Source organism: Oncorhynchus mykiss, chromosome 16 (assembly GCF_057628025.1).
Source record: "Oncorhynchus mykiss isolate SJ-2025 chromosome 16, ASM5762802v1, whole genome shotgun sequence".
NCBI classification, from domain to species: Eukaryota; Metazoa; Chordata; class Actinopteri; order Salmoniformes; family Salmonidae; genus Oncorhynchus; species Oncorhynchus mykiss.
Genome location: NC_143037.1, coordinates 24,574,860 through 24,599,897, shown reverse-complemented (window position 1 = coordinate 24,599,897; position 25,038 = coordinate 24,574,860). Strand labels below are relative to the sequence as shown.

The 25,038-nt window shown below is 42.6% G+C and overlaps 2 protein-coding genes across 2 annotated transcripts; one reads left to right on the top strand and one right to left on the bottom strand.

Moving 5' to 3' along the window:
* Positions 1–3,569: 3,569 nt before the first annotated feature.
* Positions 3,570–9,419, bottom strand: pus3 (pseudouridylate synthase 3). The gene is made up of 7 exons (XM_021565345.3): positions 9,247–9,419; positions 6,696–7,138; positions 6,144–6,421; positions 5,611–5,803; positions 5,336–5,445; positions 4,880–5,052; positions 3,570–4,055 (listed from the first exon to the last, which is right to left on the bottom strand). The coding sequence occupies exons 1-7, from the start codon at positions 9,284–9,286 to the stop codon at positions 3,811–3,813; spliced, it is 1,482 nt and encodes a 493-aa protein (XP_021421020.3). The 5' UTR covers positions 9,287–9,419; the 3' UTR covers positions 3,570–3,810.
* Positions 9,420–15,173: 5,754 nt separating this feature from the next.
* LOC149976614 (EF-hand calcium-binding domain-containing protein 3-like) lies at positions 15,174–22,265 on the top strand. The gene is made up of 8 exons (XM_090201683.1): positions 15,174–15,261; positions 15,574–15,717; positions 16,387–16,458; positions 16,698–16,821; positions 17,507–17,655; positions 19,075–19,217; positions 21,490–21,615; positions 22,035–22,265. Exons 1-8 carry the CDS (start codon positions 15,174–15,176, stop codon positions 22,263–22,265), a joined length of 1,077 nt encoding a protein of 358 aa, XP_090057809.1.
* The last annotated feature ends 2,773 nt before the right edge of the window (positions 22,266–25,038 follow it).

Sequence of the window (25,038 nt, the reverse complement as noted above, 5' to 3'; positions counted from 1 at the left end):
CCACGGCAAAAGATCTGGACTCCTGTATCATACGAGCCGGTGAAAGTTACTTAAGTGAACCACGCAATGCAATGGATGAACTGCGCTGCAGTTTATCTGAGCAACTGGGCTCTGTTCTGTTCTGAAAGAAACAAATTATCAAAGACAGTGGTAGTGTCCAATGCACAGATCAAAACCTTTAAGGGATGTTGGACACACTTTTCAAAAACATTCTTGTAATACCAATTCGATCTGACCTTTTGGCAGAAGATTTACAGATGTTTTCAGCCTTATACAAGTCAAACCCAAGACAGAATAAGTACAGCAATTAGTGAGGTAATGTCTTGTTTTTTTTATTTCTTGATGAAACAAAACATAGAATTGACTATTGTAATGTCAAATTGTATACTCCGCATAAAGCTGGCCAGAGAGACGTGAGGAAATCAAACTTCGCAATCCCAAAAAAACACAAAGCTGCTAACCTGAAGCTGTGAAAAAGGAAAATAAAGAACCAAAGTATCTCTGAAGGTCTTTTCAAATTCCTCCAGCTATACATTCTAAATCGTTCAGTCTTAATAAAAAGACCGGGATGAACAATGATCAGAATTTACAGTGTAGTGGACCACCACACCAGATACTAATTGTTCTTGTTGTACCTGTGTAGCAGAAAATGTTACAGTTAAGAGGCCCCATTTTTCCATCCAGTACAATTGAAATCCCAGTTGTTGGCAACAAGAAACAGATGTACAGATTGAGTTCTGTAATATTTCACTCAGGCACAAAATCAACAAGGGGGCTTTTCTGGTCAGAGCTAGATTTGAACACTTAAGATACGGGCAAATTACTTACACATTTCAGTTGGCACGACTAGGGAAGGCATTGGACAGAAGGGGTTTTATATTCCTATGAAGTAGTTAAATGAGCCTCAGACACAAACAAAACTTGATTCAGAATGATATAATTTCTGTAATTCCACAGTATGAATACTTTCCAGTCACACAGTAGATAAAATGTTACCCATTTACATCTTTCTCAATACTGCATCAGAATTCTCTGGCTGCCATAATAGATTACTTAGAGCTAACCAATGGAAACCGTCTCCTCACTTCAAAAAGTCTAATTTCCCAGTTTGAAGCATTGAATTCAGTGACATTTTCACAACCCACGGTTCAAGAACTGCATTACAGTGGTGTAAAGGACATAGTTGAACATTAGTGTTCAGGAAATTCCACCCGCAAATGATACTCTCTAAATTCAGTCTAAACATTTTTAGTCAGTGTGATACCCAGGCAGTGTATGGCCAGACTACAGGGACATTTCTGCAGCAAGAAATACCTTGTTGGTTCGAATCGACAGAGAAGTGTGCGCAATATATCTAAGAACTCAAAAGGCTCTCAACGATCAAGCTTTTATGTAACCCATGCCCCACAGACTTTGCTTGTAAAAATGGACATGGCTAGGATCAAATGACCTAGTAGCTTTCCTCTACCTTGCATATTTGTCAAACATACATAGAATTTGTCCAGTAGTCACATTTTCAGACTAACACCCATTTGTGAAATTGTATACATGTCACAACCATCTTTGGCACGTAAACTGCACTGAGACATGAGTCATCAGTGGGCTATAGATTTGAATCACTCAACAAATAGCTGCACAAAGACACGTTGTCTAGCTGCAATTTACATTTTAATAATGTAGCACAGACGCTCTTAACCAGAGCGACTTAGAGTAGTGAGTGCATATTTTCCTTTGTACTGGTCCCCCATGGGATTCAAACCCACAACCCCGGCATTGCAAATGCCATGCTCTACAAACTGAGCCACAAGGGACCACACAAGTAGTGTAGAGGTTCTCCACTTTGGTCTGAAAGAAGTCATTCACTTATGCACTGTCAACTGCAAGGAATGTGATTCTTTAACATAAAAGGCATTCAACTCACATGCGCCGAATACAACCGGTTACTACATTTAAACAAAAAATGTAACATTAAAATAACATTAACAAGGCTATATACAGGGGGAACAGATACCCATATACCACCCACCACTGCGACCTGTATGCTGTAATGGCCCTCGCTACATATTTGTCGCCAAACCCACTGGCTCCAGGTCATCTATAAGTCTATGCTAGGTAAAGCTCCGCCTTATCTCAGCTCACTGGTCACGATAACAACACCCAGCAGTAGCACACGCTCCAGAAGGTATATCTCACTGGTCATCCACAAAGCCTTTCTTTACAGTTTTCTGCTGCCAATGACTGGAACGATTTGCAATATTATTATTTTTATTGCTGGAGACTTATATTTCCCTCACTAACTTTAAACATCAGCTATCAGGGCAGCTAACCGATCGCTACAGCTGTGCATAGCTCATGTGTAAATAGAACATCCAATCTACCTACCTCATCCCCATATTGTTTTTTAAAACTTTTCTGCTCTTTTGTACACCAGTATTTATACTTGCACATCATCATCTGCTCATCTATCACTCCAGTGTTAATTTGCTAAATTGTAATTACTTCGCTACTACGGCCTATTTATTGCCTTTCCTCCTCACGGCATTTGTACACACTGTATATAGACTTTCTTTTTTACTATTGTGTTATTGACTGTACGCTGTTTATTCCACATATAACTCTGTTGTTGTGTCGCAATGCTTTGCTTTATCTTGGCCAGGTCGCAGTTGTAAATGAGAACTTGTTCTCAACTAGCCTACCTGGTTAAATAAAGGATAAATCAAAATAAATACAGAGTCAATGTGCTGGGGTACAGGTTAGTCGACTAAGCCAACTCAGAGGAAAATGTCTTCATTCACAGCTAAGAATATTGATACAATAAGCAATGGAAATTGGTTCAGTGATAACATAATTAATGTTTACCTTGAACTTGTAAAATCTCATTTCGAGGATCACTGTGTTGATGTGCCTTGATTCTTTTGCAAGCCAACAATGACAATCTCTGTTCTGAGAGGATAGATGCTCTGCCTTGGGTACCTAGAATAGCACACAATTGGTGGTGTTCTGAGAATGTTACAAGTATGTCAATCTATATAACATCATTTTGAAAAAAATCATCAAAATCTGTCAGTTTAAGCTAGAGATATCTGGGTTTTGCAATGGATGCATCTCAATCCACTGCATCCGCCGATGTCGCACTTCCGCATCTGCGTTGAAAGGAGGCAGAGCTATTGCGATCAAGTGTTTAATAGATGAGAAAATTTGCAGAATGTTGGCCAAAATCCATCTCGCGCCATCTTCCTCCAATGCCGGCCACTGGGCTTCCTCTCATCAACATATTTGGTGGTGATTGGAAATGCCAACCGGATGCTTCAGATTTATACATCTGGTTCATTGTTCCATCTGTGGTTAGGTAAGAAACATCCAAGTTAGCTAGTCAACTTTCTTTAGCTTACGAGCTAGTTTAGCTCAGTGCATCGATAATAAGCTCCCAGTATTCACTCGAATTCTACGAAAGGTTCTGCCTGATTGTGACAAATGTTGACTTGAGCTTCCTTGGTGGGAACAGAGATCCTATTAAATTACTATAATTAATTCTAATTCTATGGGTGGGCCACATAACTTGACAAATCTTCAATGATGAAAGGTTATTTTAATCCCGTATCCAAGTTCTCCATTAGACTTTTAAACCCTTTCGGATGAATCTCAAATTGATTTATTCCAGAGAATAACAAAAACCTACAATTGTTTCTCCATTACATAAAAAAATAATCTAAAAGTAAAATAACAGCATTAAGAATTCAGACAATATTATATGATAAGTCCAATTTCTCTAGCAGGTGTCAATCTTATGGTTTCTGATTGGCCCTGGGGTCAGAAGGACGGTGACACGTCGGGGAGGACAGACGAAATGGAGGTATTGTGCGAGTGCTTTGGCCTTTTGCCCTTGTGTACCATTTCGCCACCATTTTCCCCTTCTTCTCGTTCAAGCCTGCCTCTTTTAACAAAGTGTTCTATCCTGGACTCCAGGCTCTCGCAGCGTGGACGCTCAAGCAAGGGCCGATAGGTCCGCTGTTTGGTACCTTCCATCAGCCAGCAATGGGGAGAGGAGGTCCCACCTGTTGATGGAGAAAATGGGTTGTTCCATTACACATCCCCATACAAAATCCCAATGTAACCTGAGTATAAGACAATTAGCACTTGCTCATACAGGCAACTGCCAAAATAATGGTAAATCTTGAGTAAATGAGAGATACAAAGTACACTGAAAGCGGGTGCTTTCACACAGGTATGGTTCCTGAGTTAATTAACATTCCCTCATGCTTAGGGTCATGTATAAAAATCACAGGTTGGTGGCACCTTAATTGGGGAGAACGGGCTCGTGGTATTACCTGGAGCGGAATCAGTGGAATGGTATCAAATACATCAGAACACATGTGTTCCAGGGGTTTGATGCCATTCCATTTGCTCCGTTCCGGCCATTATGAGGCGCCACTGTGCTGGGCAGGCCATTATTTTCGAAACCATGGCTATGCCCCCATCCACAGGGCATGAATGGTCCCGGAATGGTTTGATGAGCATGAAAACGATGCAAACCATATGCCATGGGAGTCTCGTTCACCAGATCTCAATCCAATTGAAGACTTACGGAGGATTTAGAAGCGGCGCCTGAGACGGCGTTCTCCACCACTGGAATTTCCCGTTGAAGAATGGTTAAGCATCCCTCCAATAGAGTTCCAGACACTTGTAGAATCTATGACAAGATGCATTGAAGCCGTTCTGGCTTGTGGTGGCCCAATTAAAGACACTATGTTGGCGTTTCCTTTATTTTGTCAGTTACCTGTAGCCTTTATACTTCTTGACCACAGTCTCCTATGCAGTGCTAGACAATAGGATAGGGATAAATATAGTTGGATTTGATTTCAATGAAGGATTGACAGACCTGTGCTGTCTAGGCCTTGGATCATGCCGTGAATGACCTGGGTCTTGACTGCTGTCTGTGTCCAGTGGTGCTGCAGCGTGGTCAGGGCATGCTCCACCTCCTCAGCCTCCCTGCGCCAACTCAACCCCTCAAAATGGCAGTCGAACAGCACCAGGGGAAAGTCCACCGCCATGCTGAATGAAAATAGAAAGACCACTCGCTTTTGTACTGGGTTGTGTTCATTAGGGCACACTAAGGCAAAATATTTTACAATGGATAAATGACAAGTTTTGGACATGTTCAGACATTACCTCCCTGTTAAAGTGTTTTCTTTCGTTTGGTAACTAATGAACACGACAAAGCACTATGGTGGACATGTTTTCCAATGACTTGTCTTGTTGTCCAAAATAGATGTTATTTGCTTTTCTAATGAGTGTTTGGAAGAGTCTCTGGATAGCAATGCCTAGACCAACTCACCTGTATTGGGGTTTCCTGGGATTCTTCTTCACATCCAGGAGTTGATCCACTATCTCTGGGGGCTCCAGCTTCTGGCCAATCAGCAGCAGCACTGCCATTATGCACCGCACCTGGTGGAAAGAACAACAGACCAAATAGCATGGAGTTAGTACTGGGTGATATAATAATACATTTAATTTGTAACGCGCTGTTCAAAAACCCAAAGCGCTAAAACATATGCAATAAGCCACAGATGAAAACATGTATGTCCAATGAGTCAGGGAGCATTCTCTGACCTGGTGATAGAGGAAGGCCAGTCCTTTGATCTCAAATATGTAGAGGTCGTATGGGTCTGCGGTAGTGGGCGCAGGAGGGGAAGTTTGATGGACAGGCTGGACCGTGGCAGACAGGATGGTCCTCTGGAACTGCAGCACTCCGTTGCCCACGTCCATCTTGCAGAGGTTGCGGAAGTCGTGAGTGCCCTCGTAGCTGTAGACCAATGAGTAAGGAGAAGATGCGGGGCTTTCAGTTCAGCTTCTAAAATGACTATTGCTTCAAACTGTGGTGGTGAGAACATACAGGAAGCATTTCGCCTGCTTTTTAATCTAGCAGGGCGGGTTGTCCCAGCCTACCCATACTGCTGCCAACCTGACTAAATAATTTAGCTTCAGTCAGCATCATTTGACATTTTTAGATTCAATAGCAAATATTGTTTAGAAGGCCTAAGCTTTGCAGCCCTAGAAAGAATCTAGGGTAAACAAGACAATATGGCTCATTGTTTATTTGACCCGTCTTCAAATTACATGCAGGATCATTTGGCACCACCCACCGTTTGGCAGCCTCTGCCATCAACGTTACATCCAGAGCCCCGCGTGGGAAGTAGTACCGGTAGGTTCTAGACTGACAGTCGAAGCGCGCACTGAAGCCCTGCGGAGCAGGTGACCAGTCGAGAATCCTGATGTCCTGGGGCAGGACTCTGTTCAGCATCTTCACATAAGGTAGCTCCGCCACGTCCACTTCGTTCTTGACACCAGCATCGACATTGGAAGGGAGAGTCACTCCTAGGCCTCCACAAAACTGAGTGGAGCGCAAGTCTATGGACATGACCTATGTCAAGAAAAAAAGATATATACTGTTAAGACTACATGATGGCAAAAAACAAATGGGAGTTGGGAATTTGTTACAATATACATGTTTATGTCCATGCATGGACAGCTAGCAATCATATAGCCTTGCTAGCTTAATCTAAGGCATAACAAACTTGTCCATATTATTTGAAGTAACATAGTTGGGTTGGGAGAGGTTGCCCGCTATTGTGCTAATGTTTTCAAGAACTATTAGCATGTTATTGTTGGAGGTGTAGTAGGCCAAGTTATCTGACCTGGGAAAAGGCACTGACTCCTTTGTCAGTGCGGCCACAACGGTGATAGTTAGAACTCTGGCGATCCTGGATCAGTCGAGTCTTCAGAAGAGCCTCGAAGAGCCGGGCTTCCACAGTGTTGTCTGTGTTCTCCTGGACAGCAAAGCCCTGATAGGCCCAGCCCAGGTAGGCTAAGCGGAGTGCAACATGGCGCCGAGGATGGGCAGAGAAATCAAACGGTCGGTCCCGACTCCCTCTTTTGCCCTTTTTCCTGCCACCAGCATCAGGCTTGCTGGTATCCTTCTTTCCATCAGAGTTGGTTGACACCGCCATCTCACCCCCAGTTCCTTCCTTGACCTTCTCTCTCAGCTGTGCTTTCAATCTCCCCACCTCTCCTTCCAGGTCTCTCACTCGCTGTAGTAATTCCTCAGACATGTTGCTTTGCAAACGGCAAAATAACTTATCTGGAAAGTAAGTTAGAATGACAAAGAGTTAGACTGTGTTTGAATGTAGCTAGTAACTAAGACATTCCTTTTTTAGAGTATTTCTGATTTAGTTAGTCACCAGACAGTGACAAATCTAACATATGAACTTAACCTACACAATTGTCTGCTGCAGAAGGTCAGCTTGCTAGCTGTGTAAAGATATACAAATTTAATTAGTCTAGTATGTGATTCAGATGTAGTTAGCATGTTAGCTAGCTAGCTACCCCATTCACTGACGGTAAATGCTTTAGCACCTATTGACGATAGTATCTTCTGACCGGAGTTTTATTAAGAGCCCTGACGCTTGCTCTAAACATTAATGCGGATTACTTGCAGTACATGTGGCAGAAGAGTCAGAATTAGTTAGGTAACATAGATAATTAAGATGTCTTAACTGCATAATATGCTTATATAATTGAATGGTTTAAATCATTATTAGAATGTTTCCCTTCGGACTCTGGTGTTGGCAGTTGCACTTCCTCCCTCAGTTGGGGCTCAGTCACCTGGGGCCCAGAGAGGGGAGAAGTCAAGCTTGTCTATCACATGCCCCTGGTGCTATGCAGAATATCAGAAAGAGAAGGACAGGAGGGAACATCGTCTTCATATGTGAATGTGTCTAACTATTTTAAACCACGTGAAGGGATGGTGTGATTAATGGGGAACCAATTACTTGTCTCCACAATGTCTGTGCACCAGTCACTCCCTCCTTTGGCCTTGGGGGAGATGAGGTCTGAGACAAGATGTGTGGGGTAGTGTCTCGAACCATTGTATGTCATCTCGGATGTTGCACCTATCCTGGGATAATGTATGACCTAGAGGCTCACTCCCCTCAGTGAGCTTGTCCAGGCGTGTGGTCAAGAAGGGGTTTTACTTGAGATAGGAGTGTCTGGAGTTCACAATTGGATGTATGCCATAGAATGAGTTGGTGTTTGTGTTATGAAGTAACAGGGATGAGATCAAAGCCTCGTCTTAGGGGCCAAACTCTGAACAATAAGAACAGCCTTCATAGCAAATACTATCTGGCTCCGGGATACTCCTTTCTTATATATCAAGTTTCACCTTGTGACCCATTCCATACATCTATTGTTTTTCATGTAGACTAAAAGGGCGTAACTTTGCTGTAAAATATATTTGTATTCTTTGTACATCAAATTTGCTTGCCACAACACGGGAGTGTTGAGACGACCAGCCTCGTTATTATAGAAGAAATTAATTACTCTATTCAAAACTTAATAAGGAGAGCATAAAGTCATATCCCAATTGGTGATTGACCTCCTCTCTCCTCATTATTGGATTAGAATGTCCACGACATACATTTTTGGAAACATAAGGAACGCATCTTTCATATCAGCAAGAAATGATCAAATAAAATAAATGTAAAAAAGGTTAAATCACTACACAGCTTTATATTGGTTAGGTTTACTGTTCCCACACTGCCATTTCTCCATGTTACATTGCTTGTTTACTGAAGACAGATGGAAGACATAGGCAGCCACATGTGTTAATTAGTTATCTAACTGCTCTGAACACCTGTGTGTAAACATAACTGGGGAGGTAATGTAGTCCGTCAACTGGAGGAACACAAGGCTTGAGTATCTGTTCAAAACTGCTACAATAACTTTTTTTATTTGAAATAATTTCTCGCTGTAATGGGCCATATCAGCATATGTTCAAACCGAGAACCGGTTTCAAAGCGAAGGTTTACTTTTGTAAACGTAAAAACACAGCGTCGGAATGGTAGTTTATGTGGAGCCAAATGCAGGCGAATGTAACGGCTGAAAACCCTAGCTTTTCAGTGGAGGCTGTTGAGGGGAGGACGGCCCATAATAATGGCTGGAATGTCGCAAATGGAATGGCATCAAACACATGGAAACCAATGTATTTGATACCATTCCACCTATTTCGCCCCATCCATTACCTCGAGCCCGGTCTCCCCAATTAAGGTGCCACCAACCTTCTGCGCTACACATGAATAAAAACGTGTTTTCGAGTGGTAGCTAGTTAGCTAGCTAGCTTTATTCTGAGAACGAGGCACCAGTGAAAATAGTTTCAGCTTGCATCAGCACAATAATATCAACATATTTTACCTTTACTTTGACGTGTAGCTTTGATGAGTAAGGTTATCATTCCCTATCAAGATACTTTGGTAAAACGTGACAATGCATGCTTCAACTCGTGCCTCTACCTCGGAATTAACGCTTCAGTTCGTTCTGAATCAGACGCAAATTCTAGACGGACTTATTTCCTGTAAGGGTTTCTGGGAGTTGCAGTTCATTGTTGACACTCATTGGTATTTTAGGCAGCTATATCTTATATTTGTATGTTTATGTTGTTGGCTATAAATAAACAAATATAAAGCATGACATCATCAAATAAACTTTATTCCCAACAAAGAATACATTTCAAGCTAAAAAAGTTTCCAATGACAGGGTAAAATATATGTGGACAGAAAGCACGCCAAGCAAACACAATATCAGCATCTTACTAACAGTAGCAGATGTGTGGAATTTGTCATGATAGTATCATTTTTAAGTACAGTTTTTCGTAGCTTCTTCGTTTCAAGTCTTGAAATAGACACATTCCGAGTAAGGCTCCAAAGACCTAGAGGACACAACAAATTAGTCAGTTAGCTGTGAATGTGTTGACACACATGTTCTACATATGCCTCTTGTTTGTGTGAATGTGACACAATAACGCATGTCTTATGCTGTCAAAATAGAACATGATGGACAGATTGACATTTGTTTACCTCCACAACCCCCAGACCAATAGAGGCAGCAGCCACCCTTTCCAGGTTCTTCCCCGGGCATTGTCTGATGGTTTGGACACAACCCTAAGGATCATACAGTCACTATCATCAATCAATATGATGACACTATGATGGCTCTCTCATTCTGTGTGTGTGTGTGTGTGTGTGTGTGTGTTCTGCACATGTGTGTAGTCTGTCTGTTTGTAAAGGGACATGCATTTGTGTGTGTGTGTGTGTGTGTGTGTGTGTGTGTGTGTGTGTGTGTGTGTGTGTGTGTGTGTGTGTGTGTGTGTGTGTGTGTGTGTGTGTGTATGTGTATGTATGTATTTGCTGACCTTCAGTTATACAGTGGTTTTACTGATGACGTGGCCACAGAAATCATACTCTACCAGGCAGCATGAGGCTGGGACTGAGCTTCTTGTCCCAGCCCTTACTGCGGAACCAGTCGGTGTAGTTCTCTGCACCACAGCAGTGGTACTGCAACACAGCAACATACAGGGCAACATATGAAGTACACACACACACATGCAAAACAGACACACACACACACACACACACACACACACACACACACACACACACACACACACACACACACACACACACACACACACACACACACAGGTCCAACCAATGTCAGACTATATTACACTATATTACAGTTTAGTGTAATATACAACTTCCAATGGATGGATTTCCTTTTTCATAATGCATCACAGCAGTTACTGACGGATACAACAGGTGATCATTGTTCTCGTCAATAGTGATAGGCCAATGGTTGAATAAAGCTGTGTCACCTCATCCTGAACATCATCTACGACAGGTCTGTTCTTCACGCTGTACTCTGAGATCACGGAGCGGGCTTTCTTTTTGATTGTCTCATCCACCTGCAGAGGGCAGTATAGGACATAATTAATTACATTTGCAATTATACAGCACATTCACCAAAACAGCTCATCGGTTCCCCACTATTTCGTCCAAGGCGCCGCACAGAGGCTTTAGATGTAACAATTGCAGCAGCAACCACAAACCTTTCCTATTGAAACTATTGTGGGCTTTGAAGTAGGGGGCAGCAGAGCTAGGCAGAGGGGCGTAGCTTTCTGCCCAACAAAATAAATGGGAACTCGAGAAGCACTGCTGTTTATTGTGAAATATTTATCTTCAATACTGAAAAGCATTTGCAAAATGCAACACACAATTGACATATATCACCTTACTTTGAAGGACATTACAGGGAAATCCCTGCTACAATCTCCATAGTCAGGATCATGACAAGGATCTCAGCATTATTAAATGGCAAAGCAAAGAAAATGTGTTATTGCAAATTATTTTTTTATTTATTCATTATTTTACCAGGTAAGTTGACTGAGAACACATTCTCATTTGCAGCAACGACCTAAGGAATAGTTACAGGGGAGAGGGATGAATGAGCCAATTGTAAACTGGGGATTATTGAGGGCCAGATTGGGAATTTAGCCAGGACACCAGGATTAACACCCCTACTCTTACAATAAGTGCCATGGGATCTTTTTTTATTTATTTTTATCATATGTTTATTATTTTCCAGCCATGGGACCTTTAATGACCTCAGAGAGTCAGGACACCCATCCGAAAGACGGCACCCTACACAGGGCAGTGTCCCCAATCACTGCCCTGGGGCATTTGGGATATTTTTTCAGACCAGAGGAAAGAGTGCCTCCTACTGGCCCTCCAACACCACTTCCAGCAGCATCTGGTCTCCCATCCAGGAACTGACCAGGACCAACCTTGCTTAGCTTCAGAAGCAAGCCAGCAGTGGTATGCAGGGTGGTATGCTGCTGAGTATTGCAAGCTCATGGGGCTTTCTTTAATTCTGGTCCTGATGACCACAAGGTGTTGATTCCAACCTGATTCAGCCTGCACTCATGGTATCCAAAATAATTAGCTTTAAAGGTCCAATGCAGCCTTTTAAAACATCTTGATATCAAATTATTTCTGGGTAACAATTAAGTTCCGTACTGTGATTGCTTTCAATTAAAATAGTTTTTAAAACATTTTTTAAATAGCTTCTTAGCAAAAAGCTATTTCCCAAGCAAGAATTTTGCTAGGACTGTCTGGGAGTGGTTTGAGTGGAGAGGGGAAACTGAACATTTGCTGTTATGGGTAGAGAGGTTTGGAACTTTTTTTCTTATTGGTCAATTAACTAATTTACCTCATGGTGATGTCATCTTGAAAGGCCCCTCTCATCCAAAACAGGCTGAAATTGCAAGTATTTTCTAACAGCTTTTACACTTAAACGGCATTATCATCATTTTCACAATTCCAAAGTATGAATCCAACCTCATAGCGTGGAAATATATATAAAACACAGGAAAATCCCACTACGATGATGCCCTGTGCGATAAGCAACATGGAAGTGCGGGACAGACCACTGCCGGTGAAAGTCGCTAGCTCTGTGTATTTCGTGAGCGACATTGACCCATTGACAATAAGGGCAATGCCAGACACCTAGAAATAAAGCTGTGAGTATTACTGCTTCAAATAGATGTTGTATTAAAACATTTAAAAGTGGTTTGAGACACACGTCTAAGTATAGTTGAGTGTACGCCTATATTAGTATTTTGACCCTCAAAAAAAGAAAGATGTGATGAAAGTCAATACACTTCGTCCAGTTCTGGCAAGACAAGACTTGAAGACATATCATCATATCAAAATATCCTATCAAAGTGTTTGGAACTTTTTTATTTTTAAATAGAGTGTATCATAAAAAAGTATAGGCTACATTTTGTTACAATGAATGAGCATTTACCTTGGCATAATAATATGCCATTTAGCCCTTGCAATGTGCTCTGAAAAATTATATATCCTTCATGCCACGACACATAGGCTTTTATATATATAGTAAATATACAGTAAATGCATTATTTCTCAATACATTTTTTTGGTGAGTTATTAGCTTTATTAAGATGAATGGTAAAGACTAATGGTAGGCTATATATACAAATCAAATGAAAAGGAACTTAATGCAGAATATTCTTATAATTTTGGTGACACAAAAAAAAAGGTTATCAATTCTGATCACGAAATGAAATGTCTTACCCCGTAGGCTAAATTATTATTCCAAATGTAAGGGTATTAGCGGAGAACAAAGGATGGAAATGGTGATGTCTCCACTGAATATATGGAATGATCCTATTCTCATTTTCTGAAATTGTGAGCCAGACCTAAACAAATTACGCATCTAATGAATGGTATTGAACAAGGTTTATGCAAAGGTCTCTGAGAAACTTGTTCTACAGCGATGATAGTTTGACTATCAAGTGTTATAGCCTAGTTAAACATTTTTTTTTATTATAAAAAAATGACTTTTGCCATGACAGGACAATGAACCTATATTAGATTCATTATTATGCTTTTGTAAACACTTTTTGTTGTTGTTGAGGGAAAAAAAATTCAAGATAAAACGGCAGGTGCGAGACGGAGTAATTGGGATTTCTGCAACTTTGTCGAATAAATAAGAAACGTCACTGATGCGTACGTCATAGGTAACCCATGACACTTGTGTGCCCAAAATTAGTGCAAATGAAATGGCTGTGAGAACCTGCGTCCCCTTCGATTGTTTCTATAAGAGGTGCTTTGAAGTGATATTGGAAACCATTCCTTTTACTCTCAACGTGAGAACACAAAATGGGCAATTCTGATCGTTAACTTTAGAAGGTCTATAAGTAACCAATGTGGTCATTTCAGCGTTTATTTCAGCGTTTTCATTTTAAATGGTAAGCTTATTTTAAACGTATTTTTTTAGGCAATAGAATTAGGATCAAAAATACGTTATTTAATAGGACCTCTATGATGTAGGTCTGGTTGTGACGTCATGGTTTTGATATCATTTTATACTCCCATCACTGCACTAAAACTCTCCAATTGTCCTTCCTGCAGGGTCAACGCCCTATGTGAGCTTATCTGAAAAGCATGGACCATCCCATACCTGTCACAATGAGAGAGACCCCAGCAGGCAGGATGAAGGTTAGGCTAGCTAACATACATTTCCCACTATTTAGCCTTTTTATTATATTGGTGAAAAGTAAAAAGTAAGACAAAGATAGGCTATTGATATAATAAGACAAACATATTCTACTGGAGAAAAAAACAAACAGGTTATTGATATAATAATAAATACAATATTTTTCATAAAAAAAACATTTCCTAAATAATTCACCTATCACTTGTATTTCTAGGGCACCGAAAACCCTGTGGGTCAGGGCAGCAGAGACATAGACCCCAACAGGATAACCTCAGACTTGAAGGAAGTCCTAGATTCTCTGTAAGTACGCGTTGTTTTCTTCTTCAGATTTTTGATCAGAACAACATGAATCAGACAAGCATTATATGCTACTAGGCCTACTCCTCCAATGGATCGTACAAAACATTAAGGACACCTGCTCTTTTCATGACAGACTGACCAGGTGAATCCATGTGAAAAGCTATGATTCCTTATCAATATCAATCCACTTCAATCAGTGTAGATGAAGTCGAGGAGACATGTTAAAGGATTTTTAAGCCTTGAGCCATGGATTGTGTATGTGTGCCTTTCAGAGGGTGAATGGGCAAGACAAAAATATTTAAGTGCCTTTGAACGGGGTATGGTAGTAGGTGTCAGGTACACCGGTTTGTGTCAAGAACTGCATCTCTGCAGGGGTTTTCACACTCAACAGTTTCCTGTGTGTATCAAGAATGGTCCACTACCCAAAGGACATCCAGCCAACTTGACACAACTGTGGGAAGCATTGGAGTCAACATGGGCCAGCATCAATGTTCCCTCTAAGCTGCAGCCCTGAAGAAGTATCAGCCTGCATAGAAAAGCAGGAGACTGAATTTCACTCAACTTTCTGGAGATTCTGGGGGGGGGGGGGGGGGACAAAATATTAGGAAGGTGTCCTTAATGTTTTGTACACTCAGTGTAAAGTGCAGTCTGTTTTATCATTCCAAGATTTTGAAACTACATCTCTTACCTCAATTTGTCTTTCCGCAATTTTCACATCCTATTTCCTCACCTCCTTGTCAATTGTATTGGAGGAGAAGGTCCAAGGTACCTCCTCTCGCACCTTCTCCTTCAAGGCGTTTTGGCAAGGAGACGAGGAGAGCGGAGGCGAGGAATCTAGAAGAGATTAATTGAGCAAGTATGCCAACAGTGCTGAGTCTGTATTATTGAATAGAAAGAGGTTTTAGAATTTTAGAACTGTTTGATGACAATGTCCCTTCTTACCAATGTCACACCATCTTACCATGGCTCTGACCAACAGGGGTGTGGGTCAGCTCAAGGACTTGGCAACCATGGTTGCAGAGGAGCCACTGTCGGATGCTCAAGTTGAAGGTGACAAAATTCACCTTGTGACACCAATAGTGAAAAAAGACAAACACAATCATTTCTATACTATAAATGAGTGTCAATCGCTATGCATACCTGTCGAAAGAATTTAAAATGAAAAGAAGGTTAGTTAATTCCAGTAGCACAAACAGAAAAATAATACAATCGGAAAAATTGTGTATTTAAGGGATCTTAAGCTTAAGTTTTGGTCATAGGACCTTCATCAGTGTACAAACCAGACATTTTCAACCAGAAGGAGTTTGTTTTCTCCTCGGGGACAATCAAGTTAATCCTTTCCTATTCTATCCTATCCCATAGCTTTCCAGGCTGTCTTTAAGCTGTTTGCCACCGATAGTCATGGCTGCATCGACGTAGTGGGTCTCTCTTCCCTATTGGACACAGTAAACATGAGACTCAGCCCCGAGCAGACTGAGGCTGCCCTACATAGGGCCGACTATGACGGTGAGGTCACTCACAAGGACATACACATGCAATGTAATCCCAATGCAGGATCAAGGAATGACGCTATTGGAAATTTCACAAGATGAAAACATTCCATTTGCAATTCTAACATGTTCCACTGAATTCGAAATGCCTTTATAACCTGCTTCCAATACATGTTAAATGTATTTAGGAACTAAAAATTAACTCCAAACTAGCCTTTCAGATGTTTGTGAAATCAAAGACGGGTAGAATATGGGGTGGGTGTGAGTAGTCGATTCAAGGTTTGTACTCAATTGCTTATTAACAAATACTCATAAATGTAGAAATGCAGCTATTTATCAGGTACAATGTATAAAGCACAGAGAACATTTCAAACTTTTAAATGTGTGTGGAGTATGTCAATTATGCAGTAATTGCAGTAATTGCAATGCAGTAATTATGTTAAATTACATTTTCAGTTGTGTATCAGAACAACCACAGGCTTAATTGGAAGATCCAATAGGATACTTATTTTTGCCATCAGCCCCGTTTCACGCTAACATGCAATAACTTGATGACTCAAAAATGATTTCCTTGAGAGTACTCCAACACAGACGTTCTTTCAAATCCCCACCCCTAGTAGAACATATGAAAGCTATCTGTAATTGAATTGTAAGGAACAATAATTCAAATGTGATTTGTTTCTAGGAGATGGTGAGGTAGGTTTTCAAGACTTTCTGTGTGTGATGACAGACAGTCAGAAGTTCGCCAGGTGTATAAACGGTAAAAAGCCTGTAAGAGAGAAAAGTGTGTTTAGACAGATTTTAGATGGCATGCACATGTTCACAATGACATATTTTTTTCAAGCCATGAAACAGGTGCCAACTGCTCCCTCTACTCCTCCCTTAATCTCTCCCTTTCTATCCCTCTCCATTGTCACCCTCTGTTCTTCCCCTTTCCCTCTCCATCAAACCTCCCCCCTCTCTCTCCATTCTCTCTCTTTCTCTCCCTCTCTCTCCCCGTAGCAGAGTCCCCTGACCCATCTCAGAGTGTGGATCAGTCAGACTCTGTATTCTACAAAGCCTTGAATCAGATGCTGAATGCGGGCCTCATTCCCAGCAGTGCCACTGGGGAGATAGTTCGGTAAAATACAAACGTTCTCTGAAAATATACACTAGCAGTACTTCTGGTCAGGCGCTACATGTATGCAAGATTTATTTGTTATTTTTTTTATATATTTAAAAAAGATATACCCCCCATTTCTCCCCAATTTCGTGATATCCAATTACGATCCAATTACTATCTTGTCTCTTCGCTGCAACTCCTCAACAGGCTCGGGAGATGCGAAAGGTCAAGTCATGTGTCCTCCGAAACATGACCCACCCACCCACTTAACCCGGAAGCCAGCCGCACCAATGTGTCGGAGGAAACACCGTTGAACTGACGACCAAAGTCAGCCTGTAGGCGCCCGGCCCGCCACAAGGAGTCGCTAGTGCGCTATGATGCAAGTAAAGCCCCCCTGGCCAAACCCTCCCCCAACCCATACAATGCTGGGACAATTTTGCGCCGCCCTATGGGACTCCCGGTGACGGCCGGTTGTGACACAGCCTGGGATCTGTAGTGCCGCCTCAAGCACCGCGATGTAGTGCCTTACACAGCTGCGCCCCTCGGGAGGTCCCAAGAATTGTGAGGTTTATGATGGGAATAAATATTAGAGTAAATCATTTGAGTAAACTGTTGCTCATGACAAAATATGAAGAACAAAGCCCCAAAATAAAATGTTGTCAGCTTAAGTTCTCGTTCTTTGAGTCTCTCTGTCTCCACCCAGGTATTACCATAAGAAGTCGCTGCGTCATGTGTTGCGGGTGGCGCCGCATCAGGACAAGAGCAGGGGTCACGTGATCACCTACTACGCCAAGGGGGCCCACCTGGTGGGCCTGCAGCCCAAGCAGCTGATGAAGTACATCAAACCCAATGGTGAGCAATGTCTGTGTAGCATCTGAACAACGTTTGACCAGTGTTTGAGAAACATATCTAAACTACATAATTTCAGTTCCTGGTTTAATTTTGTGTATATTACTTCCCCTCCTTAGCACAGGAGGTTGGTGGCACCTGAATTGGGGAGGACGGGCTCGTGGTAATGGGCAGAATCAGTGGAATGGTATCAAATACACCAGAACACATTATTTCCATGTGTTTGAAGCCATTCCATTTTCTTCGTTCCACCATTATTATGAGCCGTCCTCCCCTCAGCAACCTCCTGTACTCCTTACCTATCTTTCAATTTTACATTGTACACTACCATTCAAAAGTTTGGGGTCACTTAGACATTTCCTTGTTTTTGAAAGAAAAGCACATTTCCTGTCCATTAAAATAACATCAAATTGATCAGAAATACAGTATAGACATTGTTAATGTGAAGAGTTGCCTCTTCAACAGTGAAGAGGTGACTCCGGGATGCTGGCCTTCTAGGCAGAGTTGCAAATAAAAATCCATATCTCAGACTGGCCAATAAAAAGAAAAGATTAAGACACCGGACAGAGGAACTTTGCCTAGAAGGCCATCATCCCGGAGTCCCCTCTTCACTGTTGAAGAGGCAACTCTTCACATTAACAATGTCTACACTGTATTTCTGATCTCTTCACTGTTGACGTTGAGACTGGTGTTTTGCGGGTACTATTTAATGAAGCTGCCAGTTGAGGACTTGTGAAGCGTCTGTTTCTCAAACTAGACACTCTAATGTACTTGTCCTCTTGCTCAGTTGTGCACCGGGGCCTCCCACTCCTCTTTCTATTCTGGTTAGAGCCCGTTTGTGCTGTTCTGAGAAGGGAGTAGGACACAGCGTTGTACCAGATCTTCAGTTTCTTGGCAATTTCCCGCATGGAATAGCTTTCATTTCCCAGAACAAGAATCGACTGACGTGTTTCAGGAGAAAGTGCTTTGTTTCTGGCCATTTTGAGCCTGTAATGAACCCACAAATGTGGATGCTCCAGATATTCAACTAGTCTAAAGAAGTCCAGTTTTATTGCTTCTTTAATCAGAACAACAGTTTTCAGCTGTGCTAACATAATTGCGAAAGGGTTTTCTAATGATCAATTAGCCTTTTAAAATGATAAAGTTAGATTAGCTAACTCAACGTGCCATTGGAACATAGGAGTGATGGTTGCTGATAATGGGCCTCTGAACACCTGTGTAGATATTCCATAAAAAATCTGCCGTTTTCCAGCTGTCTACTCTGTATTTCTGATCAATTTGACGATATTTCAATGGACAAAAAATTTGCTTTTCTTTCGAAAAGAAACACATTTCTAAGTGACCCTAAACCTTCTTTGGCAACATTGGATTCCTGAATTGAATTGAATCCGAGTCACTGCGTTGTGTGTGTGACTCTCTCAGCTCCCAGTACCAGCCCATACTCTAAGCGGCCAAGCCTGAACGTCAAGTCAAAGGTCATGGTGGGCAAGCGGGTGGCGACACAGGGAAGTGTCCCCTCTGCCAAGACCTGGAAGACCGTGGAGATCGAGGAGCGCATCAGACAGGTATGAGCTAAAACGACAGAAGGATTGGAGACAATTCCATTTAAATTCAGTAAATTCGGTTATTACTTTATTTTATTTATTGCGCCTTTATTTAGCCAGGTAAGTCATCAAGAATAAATCAATTATATTTTACAATAACGACCTAAATTTACTGAAAATGCATCTGGATCACCGCTGTATTGCATGCTGTGTTGAATATTGTCAAGTATTTTTCATTGATGTAACCAAACTTTATCTAGATGTTATCTTCCCTAGCTTCTTATCTTTAATTCAGTTCTGAATCAGCAATTCATTCATTATTATCCCTATTTATGAATCTAAAAATAAAAGGATAATAGCAGGGGAAGTTTAGTATATTTTACCCAAATATGAAAAGACGGCGATATAAAAGCCGACGTGGGGGCACCCCGACGAAACTACGGCAGTGATTAAATAAACCTCCTCTACCCTCTGTTCTATTGGCGAATGTACAATGACTGGAGAACAAACTAGACAATCTCCGTTCGAGACTATCCTATCAACGGGACCTGAGGAACTGTAATATCCTATGCTTCACGGAGTCCCTGGCTGAACGAGGACATGGTTTATGTAAATTCAACAGTTTTTTCCCTATGCACCATCATGACAGAACGGCAGCGTCTCGTAAACTCAAGGGCGTGGCTCTTTGTTAACAACAGCAGGCGTGCAATCTCTAATATTAAGGAAGTCTCGAGGTTCTGCTCGCCTGAGTTAGAATACCTTGTGATATGCTGTGTAGACCATACTATTTACCAAGAGAGTTTTCATCTATATTTTTCGTAGCTGTCTATTTACCACCACAAACCGATGCTGGCACTAAGACCGCACTCAACGAGCTATATAGGACCATAAGCCAACAAGAAAATACTCATCCAGAGGTAGCACTCCTAGTGGCCGGTGATTTTAATGCAGGAAAACTGAAATCTGTTTTACCTTGTTTCTACCAGCATGTCACCTATGCAACTAGAGTGGAAAAAAACTCTAGATCACATTTACTCCACATAGAGACACATACAACGCTCTCCCTCGCCCTCTATTTGGCAAATCTGACCATAACTCTATGCTCCTGATTCCTGCTTCCAAGCAAGAACAAACAGGAAGTACCAGTGACACGCTCAATTCGGAAGTGGTCCGATGAAGCGGATGCTACTCTACAGGACTGTTTTACTGGAATATGTTCTGGGATTCATCCAATGGCATTGAGGAGTTTACCACATTAGTCACCGGCTTAATTAAGTGCATTGACGACATAGTCCCCATAGAGACCGGACATACATATCCCAACAAGAAGCCATGGATTACAGTCAACATCTGCACTGAGCTAAAGGCTAGAGCTGCCACTTTCAAGAAGTGGGCCACTAACCCAGATGCTTATAAGAAATCAACCATCAAACAGGCAAAGCCAATCCTACTACACCGGTCTGACGCTTGTCAGATGTGGCAGAGCTTGCAAACTATCACAGATTACAAAGGGAAACCCAAACCCGAGCTACCCAGTGACACTAGCCTACTAAACGGGCTAAATTCCTTCTATGCTCGCTTTGAGGCAAGCAACAGTGAACCACGCATAAGAGCTCCAGCTGTTCTGGACGAATGTAGAATCATGCTCTCCTTAGCCGATGTGAGTAAGACCTTTAAACAGGTTAACATTCACAAGGCCGCAGGGCCAGACGGATTAGCAGGACGCATACTAAGAGCATGCTCTAACCAGCTGGCAAGTGTCTTCATTGACATTTTCAAACTCTCCCTGACCCCGTCTGTAATACCTACATGTTTCAGCAGACCACCATAGTCCCTACGTGAGAATGCTGTTCATTGACTACAGCTCAGTGTTCAACACCATAGTGCCCTCAAAGCTCATCACTAAGCTAAGGTCCTTGGGACTGAACACCTCCCTCTGCAACTGGATCCTGGACTTCATGACGGGCCACCCCCAGGTGGTGAGGGTAGGCAACAACACATTCACCATGCTGGCCCTCAACACGGGGCCCTTCAGGGGTGCATGCTTAGTCCCCTCCTGTACCCCCTGTTCACCCACTACTCTGTGGCCGTGCAAGACCCCAACACCATCATTAAGTTTGCCGATGACACGATGCTGGTAGGCCTAATCACCAATGACAATGACACAGCCTATAGGGAGGAGATTGTGAGTTACTCATCTCCCTATCGCTCTCTCTCTCTCTCTCTCTCGCTCACTCTCGCTCACTCTCTCTCTCCCACTCACTCTCTCCACTTCCTTCCATCCCTCCCACAGTTATCAATCAAGTACCCAGGAAAGGAGACTAAGGATATGATCACTCCGGTCAAGATCAAGGTGGACCTGCAAGTGAAGGACAGAGAACGTCTCACCTATGACAACATCAACCAAATACGCATCAAGGTGCTCCAGCTCACACTATAACAACAGCATCATTGCATTTGCCATTTTAGTCAATACCTTTGCAGTATTTCAGTTAGAAATGGCCATGTTTGAGTCTTTCCCTCTTTCCTCCTGTCTCTGTCTCCCCCTTCCATCTATTCCAAATCTTCTCAGCAAAGATGCCTCTCTCTTCTCTCTATCCCTGCCATTTTTGTGTAACAGTGTGCTATGTGCTATGTAATACGTGTAAATACAATGTAGGGCTACTGTACAAACAATATCTCTGCTTGGAAAGGTCTGGTTAAAGGGAGTTACTCTCTACTTCCCTCTCTCTCTCCTCCATCTCTGTATGCCTCTACTTCTCTTTATCACTACATATATTTATCTATCTCCCTCGCTCCCTCCCTCAATCTCCTCCCTCCGTCCCTCTCTCACCCCAGTCCAAAGAGGGCTTGAACACCTACCTGGAGACGCTGAGCCAGTATAAGCAGCGGGATGCCTGGGACTCCTGGGGCTCGCTGCAGAGCTACCACAACTCTCTGGGCCACAATGCCTTCTCTGACACATTCTCCACCTACAGCTGGAGCTGGAGTGGCTGCCGCAACATGCTGCAGCCCTGCGACCTGCTGGAAGAGAGGCACAACTTGCCTCTGCTGCCAAACCAGTATTAGGGAGCAGGGAGTATGGAAGGAGTATGGCGGGAGTATGGAGGATTTCCAATTAAAAGCAAGAAATATGTAGATTTTGCACTACATCCTATTATTTCCTATTTAATTTTTTGACCCCTCTTTTTGACCCCCCAATTTCGTGATTACGATCTTGTCTCATCGCTGAAACACCCCAATGAGCTTGGGAGAGGCAAAGGTTGAGTTATGCGTTCTCTGAAACATGACTCACCAAACCGCGCCTCTTAACACCCGCTCGCTTAACCCGGAAGCCAGCCGCACCAATGTGTCGGAGGAAACACTGTTCAACTGGCAACCGGAAGTAGGCCTGCAGGCACCTGGCCCACCACAAGGAGTTGCTAGAGAGCGATGAGCCAAGTAAAGCCCCCGTGGTCAAACCTTCCCCTAACCCGGACGATGCTGCCCTATGGGACTCCTGGTTACAACTGGTAATGACCCCAGGCTGTAGTGACGCCGCATCACTGCGATGCAGTGCCTTAGACCACTGTGCCGCTCGGAAGGCAACTTCATTCAAATCACATCAAATTGATTTATTCTTAGATCAGCTGTCACGCCCTGGCCTTAGTTATCTTTGTTTTCTTTATTATTTTGGTTAGGTCAGGGTGTGACATGGGGGATTTATGTGTTTTGTCTTGTCTAGGGGTTTGTATGTTTATGGGGCTGTTTCCGTTCTAGGTAATTGTATGTCTATGGTTGCCTAGATTGGTTCTCAATTAGAGGCAGCTGTCTATCGTTGTCTCTGATTGGGAACCATATTTAGGCAGCCATATTCTTTGGGTATTTTGTGGGTGATTGTTTCCTGTGTCAGTGTTTGTGCCACACGGGACTGTTTCGTTTAGTTCACGTGTTCATGTTGAGGTTTTCACATTAAAAACCATGGACACCTACCACTCTGCATATTGGTCCGATCCTTGTTTCACCTCTTCAGAGGAAGAGGAGGAAATCTGCCGTGACACAGCTGATATCTCAAACTGCTGTACAGAAAAATAGCCTAAAACCCCAAACAGCAAGCAACGCAGGTGTAGAAGCACGGTGGCTAGGAAAAACTCCCTAGAAAAGCCCAAACCTAGGAAGAAACCTAGAGAGGAACCAGGCTATAAGGGGTGGCCAGTCCTCTTCTGGATGTGCCGGGTGGAGATTATAACAGAACATGGCCAAGATGTTCAAATGTTCATAAATGACCAACATGGTCAAATAATAATAATCACAGTAGTTGTCGAGAATGCAACAGGTCAGCACCTCAGGAGTAAATGTCAGTTGGCTTTTCATAGCCGATCATTGAGAGTATCTCTACTGCTCCTGCTGTCTCTAGAGAGTTGAAAACAGCAGGTCTGGGACAGGTAGCAAGTCTGGTGAATGTAAACTTCTGACCCACTGGGAATGTGATGAAAGAAATAAAAGCTGAAATAAATCATTCTCTCTACTATTATTCTGACATTTCATATTCTTAAAATAAAGTGGTAATCCTAACTGATTTAAGACATGGAATTTTTAGGATTAAATGTCAGGAATTGTGAAAAACTGAGTTTAAATATGTTTGGCTAAGGTGTATGTAAACTTCCGACTTCAACTGTACATTCGGGCTCCCGCTTAGACAATGTGCGGGAGCACTGGTTGTTCTGGCCAATTGAGATAGTATGTACATGTGTACATGAATGTATAGTTAAAGTGGCCATGCATATATGATAAACAGAGAGTAGCAGCAGCGTAAAAGAGGGGTTGGGGGTAGCCATTTGATTACCTGTTCAGGAGTCTTATGGCTTGTGGGTAAAAACTGTATTTTGGTCCTAGACTTGGCACTCCGGTAACGCTTGCCATGCGGTAGTAGAGAGACAGTCTATGACTTGGGTGGCTGTAGTATTTGACAATTTTTAGTTCCTTCCTCTGACACCGCCTGGTGTAGAGGCCCTGGATGGCAGGCAGCTTAACCCCAGTGATGTACCTGGCCGTACGCACTACCCTCTGTAGTGCCTTGCGGTCGGAGGCTGAGCAATTGCCGTACCAGGCAGTGACGCAACAAGTCAGGATGATCTCGATGTTGCAGCTGTAGAACCTTTTGAGGATCTCAGGACCCATACCAAATCTTTTTAGTTTCCTGAGGGGGAATAGGCTTTGTCGTGCCCTCTTCACATCTGTCTTGGTGTGTTTGGACCATTCTAGTTTGTTGATGATGAGGACACCAAGGAACCTGAAGCGCTCAACCTGCTCCACTACAGCCCCGTCGATGAGAATGGGGGCGTGCTCGGTCCTCTTTTTCCTGTAGTCCACAATCATCTGCTTAGTCTTGGTTACGTTGAGGGATAGGTTGTTATTCTGCCACCACCTGGCTAGGTCCCTGACCTCCTCCCCATAGGCTGTCTCGTCAGGCCTACCACTGTTGTGTCGTCTGCAAACTTAATGATGGTGTTGGAGACGTGGGTGAACAGGGAATACAGGAGGGACTGAGCTGTAGTCAATGAATAGCATTCTCACATAGGTGTTCCTTTTGTCCAGGTTGTAAAGGGCAGTGTGGAGTGCAATAGAGATTGTATCATCTGTGGATCTGTTGGGGCGGTATGCAAATTGGAGTGGGTCTAGGGTCTCTGGGATAATGGTGTTGATGTGAGCCATTACCAGCCTTTCAAAGCACTTAATGGCTTCGGACAGGAGTGCTACGGGTCTGTAGTCACTTAGGCAGGTTGCCATTTAGGCTAGTTGCCTAGATGAGCAAAAAAGACTGTATAAAATAAATTAATACAATTAAATAAGGCAGTCCATA

What these genes read in the sequence shown, in the direction of transcription:
- pus3 (XM_021565345.3), bottom strand. Translation starts at nt 9,286, where the DNA reads ATGATAACCTTACTCATCAAAGCTACACGTCAAAGTAAAG. An exon ending in AGCTACACGTCAAAGTAAAG is followed by an intron (nt 7,139 to 9,246) that starts GTAAAATATGTT and finishes CTTACTTTCCAG; the next exon opens with ATAAGTTATTTTGCCGTTTG. An exon ending in ATGGCAGAGGCTGCCAAACG is followed by an intron (nt 5,804 to 6,143) that starts GTGGGTGGTGCC and finishes ATTGGTCTACAG; the next exon opens with CTACGAGGGCACTCACGACT.
- LOC149976614 (XM_090201683.1), top strand. Translation starts at nt 15,174, where the DNA reads ATGGCTCTGACCAACAGGGGTGTGGGTCAGCTCAAGGACTTGGCAACC. An exon ending in GCCACTGGGGAGATAGTTCG is followed by an intron (nt 16,822 to 17,506) that starts GTAAAATACAAA and finishes GTCTCCACCCAG; the next exon opens with GTATTACCATAAGAAGTCGC. An exon ending in TCAACCAAATACGCATCAAG is followed by an intron (nt 21,616 to 22,034) that starts GTGCTCCAGCTC and finishes CTCTCACCCCAG; the next exon opens with TCCAAAGAGGGCTTGAACAC.